The 8,158-nt window shown below is 35.5% G+C and overlaps 1 protein-coding gene across 1 annotated transcript; it reads right to left on the bottom strand.

Moving 5' to 3' along the window:
- Positions 1-1,475: 1,475 nt before the first annotated feature.
- LOC131620747 (internal alternative NAD(P)H-ubiquinone oxidoreductase A2, mitochondrial-like) lies at positions 1,476-7,521 on the bottom strand. The gene is made up of 9 exons (XM_058891910.1): positions 6,869-7,521; positions 3,970-4,183; positions 3,729-3,889; positions 3,516-3,581; positions 3,213-3,376; positions 2,750-2,864; positions 2,239-2,418; positions 1,903-2,066; positions 1,476-1,776 (listed from the first exon to the last, which is right to left on the bottom strand). Exons 1-8 carry the CDS (start codon positions 7,298-7,300, stop codon positions 1,914-1,916), a joined length of 1,485 nt encoding a protein of 494 aa, XP_058747893.1. The 5' UTR covers positions 7,301-7,521; the 3' UTR covers positions 1,476-1,776; positions 1,903-1,913.
- Between the last annotated feature and the right edge of the window lie 637 nt (positions 7,522-8,158).

The following is an 8,158-nucleotide window of genomic DNA, read 5'->3' as shown; positions in this document are numbered from 1 at the left end:
GGAGAAATAAAGTCTTCGATCTTCCACTTGCGGGAGAAATAGTCAAGCATACTATCTCGTTCTTTAGCATTAGCCACTAGCACTGCTTTTTCAGCCTCGACCTCTTGTAAACGCTTTTCAAGCTCAACTTTTTCTTGTCTTAAATGAGCAACCGTGGCAGCCAGGTCTTCGTCTGGAGCGGGTACATAAGGTTCCACTTCTACATGAACATCTGGAGGAGTAATCCTTGGAACCACAGGTGTGTCAGATGGATATGGTATTCCAAACTCAACTACTCGATCGTAAACCCATCTAAAATAGAGATCTGAAGGAGTATAGTTTCTTAATCCCAAATCTCTTATGCCCACCTTTTTTACCTCATGCCAAGCTTTAATAAAACGTCCCTTTTTTTCGGTTTTATCGGAATCGTAGTCGAAGTTTTCCCCACTAAGATATATGGAACGTGGCCTATCTTTCAAAGCAAAACCAAACTGATGTCGAGCAAGGATAGGATTGTAAGTGATTCCCCCTCGGGTACCAAGAAGAGGCACATTGGGGAATTCTCCACAGCGATCAAATAACTGGATACCTTCGAACCCTTTTTGATGCCAGATGATGTCATCATAAGAAAGCTTCATAATTCTCTAAAAGTCAAACCTTCTTCATTCTTTATTGCTGATCGAGGCAAGTGCGAAATAAACCACTTGTGCAGAAGGGGGATGCATCCTAAGACACAACCTTGTCTCTTTGTTACTCTGGCATTGATGGTATGCAATAAATCACCAAGTAGAGTAGGAACAGGATTCTTGCTAAGGAAGATCTTAATAGTAGCCCTATCAACAACTTTGTCGCAACGATGAAATAAAACTTGTCCATATATCAACAAAGTTAGAACACTTTCCAAGGCATCCATGCTTAGAACTTCAGCAAAGATTTTGGCCTTCTCGTATAAGAAATCTACAGGTATTCCAGAATAGTCTCTTCTATTGATCCAAACCTTGTTAATTTCTGCCCTTGGTAAGTGTAAGGCAGCAGCAATGTCTTCCAGCTTAGGACCTCCTTCCTCACCAGTGTAAGGAATTTGATCAGGTATAGGGATGTCCATTATATGAGAAAATTCTTTCAATATAGGTACCAGTTGAAAATCTCTATAAGTAAAACAATAGAGAAGAGGATCATAAAACTGCATCATGGAATTGGTTCACATTTTTCGAGAAAAAACAACATAATAAATTGCATGCTTATAAGATATTTGTCGTTGAAAATTTAAGATTTGCAAATAAGATAGTTTTTGCTAAAAAAAAAGTTATTTATGAATATCAAGTTTATTGGGTAAATATGAAATAGCGACTCAAAGATAGAAATACATAACTAAATTGACCGGTAATGTATCATTTTAGAGATGTTGCCAATTTCTTAATTTGAGAAGCAACCTAACTATCTACAGCCAATTTCTTAATTTGAGAAGCAACCTAACTATCTACAACAACTTTAGGTATCCAAATGGAGTTTCACACATCATTTTGAATGCACAATTGGTGAAGAACATTGTTTTTGTTTGATGTTGAAAATTTTATATAAACATGGTGTTGAGTAACTAATATACATAATGCCTAAAATTGAATCATGATTACAATTATAATTGACCAAAGACTGTCATATTTTATTGCCTTCTCCTTCAAGCCATCTTTTGTGTGCTTTCCCTTTCACTAAAGTAGCAAGTATCATGAACTAGTTTAGCCCCTTGTTGTTGTTTAACTAACTGAAACTCATCTCACTTATTCCTTTAATAATAACCTGCAATGCAAACCAATAAAGCAAAGTATGTTAGCATTCTAAGTCTTAACATAATGTCTCATAAAACTGAAGAGGTTTAAGTCCATTGGAACAACTCCTAGTCCTAACCATTACGAAAGTATTTACCTTTAAAACTTTCATATTCTGCTTATGTCACGACCGAAAACAAATGTTGTAGCCCAGTTAATAGCTACATAGAATCTGTTCCTCCAGCTAATGACACGAGTTAGATATGCCGAACGCCAAACAATCCAACTCATAAAACCTGCTAGAGACAATCCTTTTGCCTCCTGTATGAGATAAGTTAGTGAATCAAACTGTTATAAGTTATCCGACGCACAAATGACAAAATTAAAGACCACTCGGCCGAGCACAGATTAGTCCAGTGGCCTCTTTCTCACTTGTGCTATGAGTGAAAACCAAAAAAGCAACAACAAAAGGTTAAGGAATGATAAAAATCACCTTGTTCTGTCTTAGGTCTACTAGAGCCTTGTAACTGCCAACAGTTGCCATGCTTCCTAAGTGCTTGTAAACAAACTGACCCCCTAAGTCCATGTCTTTCATGCTGTTTGCGTGGCCTCCATTGGCTTTACCTACTTTGTTTAATAAGCCTGCTAAATATTTACCTTGCCTCTCTGCTACCTGTAGTATTCAAATGGCTATTTATTAGGTTGAGATGGATAATATTTCAGGCAAATACATGTACCTCTACCAATTATAGAAAGTAACACATTCAGCATGGAATGTGTTTAAGGACTTATTTGAGCTTAACTAGTGACAAACACTTATGAGACTGTTTGGGGACATGTCTATAAGTTGTTTTCAGCTTATTTCCCTAAGCTCTTCAGGATTGCTCATGAAAACAATTTTCGCTAATTTAAAACATAGTTTGACTTTATTTTATATTTTTTTAATATAAAAATAACTTATATCTAAAGTATTCAAGAAAAAGAAAGTGAGTTGGAGAAGTTACTTGGGCTAGAGCAGGAAGTGTTGGTTTTCCTGTACTTTCAACAAATCCACAGCAGTCACCTATTGAGAAGATATCTTGTACCGAAGGAACACGGAGCCACTCATCAATGCCAATCCTGTGATGAGAGAACTTTTCAGAAGTTTTCCTTAAGATAATGTTGTTTAAAGTTACAGTTTCCGTGCATTAAAAGAAACATGAGAGTCAGATCAACTGTGTATCAAGTACAAAGGAAACTTCCAATCCAACATTTAAATTAGAAATGTATCAACAGAAACTTGTTGTGCATAAATACTTATACAAAGTATTAAAACAAATAAATTTGGACTAGCATGATCCTGCTTTCCTGATAATACAGATCCAAATACCAAATGTATCCATACAAAAATCAGTTCCGAATTGTAAATTATGCAATGGTTGTCAGTGGAAAGAAAATAAATGCAAGTACTATGTTGAGTAAACAAACCTTCCACCAGGGGATTTAGGGAGATCCAATGAGTGGATAATAGGTGATGGACCAACTCCAGTTGACCATACTAACAATCCGTATGGAACCTCAGTACCATCGTTTAGTATAATCTTCTTTTCTTCAACATCTTTCACAATGCCACGAACAAGTCGGACTCCTGACTGATAGAAATTTCAACATAACAAAAAGAACATATTGAAGAAAGAGTAAGGAGCTTTTTCATAATAATATTCAAAAGTTCAAAATCAATAGGAACATGTTGAACAAAAAGTAAAGAAGCTCTTTGAACATACAGCTCACCTTTGTCAACTGGTTGGTGGCATATTGCCTGAGTCGGACATCAAAGGAAGACAATATCTCATTGGCCTAAAGAGGCATGAACAAATTGGTTAACAACACAAATAACTACCAACACTGACGTGTTAGTTTGAGTGTCGCATCTAATGTCCATGTCAGTGCTTCAACGACACTCTATTTCATTGCACCACATATCTAAGGTTACACTAAGCATACCTCAATCAAAGTAACATGGATATAGTCCTTCACATGAGCATATCTCTGACGAACATCTCTCATAATAAAGTCGCTAAGTTCACCGCTAAATTCAACTCCAGTGGGACCACCTCCCACAATCACACAGTGTAACAACCTTTTCTTTTCCTCTTCCGAAATCCCTGCATCCGTATCAAATACATATTACAGAGGTAATGCATAACAAGGAAGTTTTGTTGAACATAGGAAAATTATCACAAACCTGGAACCTCAGACATCATCAAATTCAGGAGCAATTTCCGACGAATTTCCTGTGCATGGTAAACTTCACGAAGAAAAATTGCATGTTCATAAACTCCATGAATTCCAAAAGTGGTTGGTTGAGCTCCTAATGCAATTACTAGCTTATCATAGGATACTGTAAACTTCCAAGGTTCTAGTGTCTGTGTTCCTTCAGTTACAGTTTCACATTGCACCTTCAAAACAATGTGTCAGATTCTACCAAATTAAGCTACATTGACCATAATTTCAGCTAATATTAGCATCACAAACTTTTGTTTGTCGTAATTTACTGGAGTAAGATCCTTTTAAGAAGACTAAGAAAAAGCAATAAAAACCAGAAAAGAGATGATGCTTCATTCTCAGTTTTAATACAAATTGTAACGTGATGTTTTATGCAAAGTAAGATACATAAAGCAGAACCTACAACAGTATCAAGGCTATGCTATGCAGTTTTATACATGAAATCTACATTTTCGAAATATTTCAAGTAAACTATTAGGAAGCAGTTTGGAGTCAACAAGCCAAATAGCTATGGAATGTAGTCAAAAGTTCAACACTCTTCCTGGTTTGACTTGCTGCATAACTGCATTTTCTTTCTTGGGTGCAAAAATTTGGTCCAAGAAAATGGTTTTGTATGAATGTCAGCCGGTTGACGTTTTGATTTATAGTGTTGAATGGAAATCCCTCCATCATTTTCAGCTTCCCTTGCATAATTGTATTTGATCTATACATTTTTAACCATGAAAAACAACATTTTTTTTCATCCCAAATATGAAATATTCCATTTCCACATGCTTGACACTGATGTCAATCACTAAAATATCTTACACATAAAGAAATGATGATAAGTTCATTGTTTGTATACTTACAGTAAAAAAAATTCAACATTGCTTTTGTTAGAGCACTAGATACACATTAATTTTTCCGTATTATGTTCGGAGCTTGTTTGAGATCGTATAAAGTGTGGTTGTTGTGCAAGACAAATTTATAAACGGTTGGGTATGTCCTTTGGCTACACTTTGTTTTTTTTCTTAAAAATTTACACAAAGTTTGTGCTCTTTGCAATATCTGCACTTAAACAGAACTTCTCCAAATGATTGGTGTTTTTGCAATTCGGACATGGAGGAAATTTCCAATTCTTATAATTTGCAACCTTTTTGTTAACTTCTACTCCATTTTTGCATGTCCTTCTCTGATAATTGTATTTCTTGCTTACAGCACTTTGCTTTGGATAGTGTTTAGCCAAAAAGAATCCTTGTTGATCCCCACTCTCTAGAGTCTCCCTTGTTCGGTGATTTCAACGAAGCTCACTTGCTATGACGATGACATTTTAGAATTGTCTATTGAATTCTCCAAAGAGGCAACTTTTTACTCTAACCTCTACGCCAGGCTTGCTAACATCTACACCGATGATCCGAATCTTGGTCAGACTCGCAATCTTCATCATCTAACCAGAAAAATCTTTCATCATTTCAATATATTTACTTTTAAGTGATTTAAACTCCTTCCCAAGGCTTAAAACCTACATTCACTTATCCTCTAGTTCCCATGAAATACCTTCTTCAATCCGTCCCAAGCCTCTTGATATGACTGAAACTATAAGGATATAATTAAAGATGATATTAACTTTTGATATTTGGAAACAGAGGGAAACCAGTCCCTGTTATACTGAGTGTATGTGCACTAATGTTTTCCCTTAGCTAATTCTGCGCTATGATGTTTGAATTGGGCACCAGTTAGGTTTTATGGGAGTGGTGGCACCATCATTCATTATCCCGAAAGGCAGTAACATATTTCTTCATCTTCCGTAATAGTTTTGAAAACATTTTTCCTTTGCTTTCATATATGATATATCTCTAACAATTGACCATCTCTCCATCTTATCTACTCTAAATATTACTGAATCTACATGTTTCCTCCATATATGTCCAAACCAACTAAGCCTTGAATCAAACATCATTTCTACAAAAGATGTTAGCACAACTCTCTCGAGTGTTGTCATTCCTAAGCCATCTGGTATAGTATTTCACTCATCCGACACAATATTTTCACCCTTGCTACATTGAGTTTGTTCTCGAGTTACCCTTTATTGTCCAACACTCTATCCCATACAACATTGCCGGTCATATAACTAACTTTATGATAAAATTTCAAATTTAGCACAAGGGTTACTATTTTATCACATAAAACACTTGCAGCACTTCCCCATTGAATCGGATGGTTAACATCATCTAACGTTTGAAGGGGGGGAAAGCAGAAGCTGGTCACTTAATACGAAAAAAACACATTTAACCTATATTTTATGATTTGAAACGTCTCTAAGACAAAAATCAATACACACTAATGCCTTGATTGATAATTCTAATAGATTTCATACCTAACTCTACTAAACAAACTTTTTAAGGATCACTCAACTTGTTTAGAAAAAACAAAGTAAGGATCACTCAATCTTTCTAAACTCTATTTATACCATAACTCTAAGCATTATGGGATTTTAACTATTCTCCAATAGTGTGCCCCCAACCAAGAACTCACGATGTTACAATGAGTAATTTAAGGACCAAACTAACAAACGAAAGTCCTACGAAGCACGGAAATCAGAAATACGACACCGAACCGAACAGGTTAACACCGGTAATAATTTGAAAAAAAATGAATAAATCAAACATAATATATGTATCGGTGTCGGTGTCACAGAGAGAAAGACATATTTTAAGCTCTTTTTTCCAAACTCCTACATTATATAGTGTATATTCAGTCCCTCAGATCAAGCATGCCATAAAATCGAAAAGGAAAAAAAAGTCAAACATCTCAGAGACATGTACAAAGATGCTTATATACATAAGGAAAGGAGAAAGAAAGAAGAAAAAAAACAGTACCTCATGTTTATCAGCATTGATACCGGTACAATTAGCAAGGAAGAAAAAGGAACCAGGTTCATTAGAAATAGCAGGTTGAATCTTTGCAACAGGTTCAGCAACGGATCTAAACTCAAGAGTTCCAACACAAGTGGAAGCTAAAAGAGGGGTGAAAACCATATGATTACGAGGTGAAACACAAACGATATCATAGATTTTAGAATCCAAACCTTTCATGAATCTACACCCGGCCCAACCGGTCCCGAGAACCACCACGCGTGGCTTCTCGTGTGGCTTGGTGGGTCCGAGAGCCGCATAACGAACCGGAGCGGTGGAATCGGTGGTTGAGGAGAAGCGAGAGAGAAGAGTGAGAGATGGGAGAGTGTTTGTGTGTTTGAGAAATGGTTTCGTGGTGGAGAAGTAACGTTTTGAGAGAGTTCTAAACAAAGACATGGTAAGTGTTTGTGTTAATGTCTGAGAGAGACAGATGAAAATTGATGAGTGTGAGAAGAAAGAAGAAAAGGTTTCGATTCCAAAGATGTGGGCGGGGAGATGAGATGAGATGAGATCAGAGTGAGTTGACTGATGACAAAAATGTTACCCCCTTTGTTGGGCTGCTTGTCTGCTTTTTGTGGGATCTGATGATGTAATGAGATGAGATTGTTGAAATTTTTGGTTACTTTGAATATTCATGATCATGATCATGATCATCAATCATCACTGTACTTTCTAGTACTGTTGTTAATCGGTGCTCCTAAAAATGGAAACTTTAATTTATTTATTTTTATTAATGTAATTGAACTTTCTTTAAGAAAAAAACAGAGTTTTCTTGTATTGGTATTTTGTTAGTGTAAAAACAGGAATTTTTGACCAATGTGCCACTCTCATGAAAATTAAATCCTAAAAGATCATCCTTTCAAAATTATTTCCTAAATTGCTACTTTTTTTTTACTTTTTGCATGTGGCCGCCATTTCAAATGCAGGGTGTGTAGAGGCCCTTCATGTGGCCGTCATTTTAAATGGAGGGTGTGTAGAGGCCCTTCATGTGGCCTCCGTTTCAAACGGAGGGCACCCTTTTTTAAATTTTTTTTGTCTTTTATGTTTAACATATTTTTAATGATTTTAAATTGTTTTTTGTTTTATTTAATTAGTTAAAAACTATAATTTAATTATTTAAATTATTAAAAAATTAAAAAATAAATTTTTTAAATAAACAAAAATTAATAAATACATAAAAAAATAATTGAACATTTTAGTGAAAAATTATTTTATTAATACATCTTTGTTTTCGCATACATCTGCCCCCTCCTC

The sequence above is a fragment of the Vicia villosa genome, linkage group LG7 (assembly GCF_029867415.1).
Source record: "Vicia villosa cultivar HV-30 ecotype Madison, WI linkage group LG7, Vvil1.0, whole genome shotgun sequence".
Classification (NCBI taxonomy): Eukaryota; Viridiplantae; Streptophyta; class Magnoliopsida; order Fabales; family Fabaceae; genus Vicia; species Vicia villosa.
Note: the sequence above shows the minus strand (reverse complement) of the source record. Positions and strands in the feature narration are given on the sequence as shown.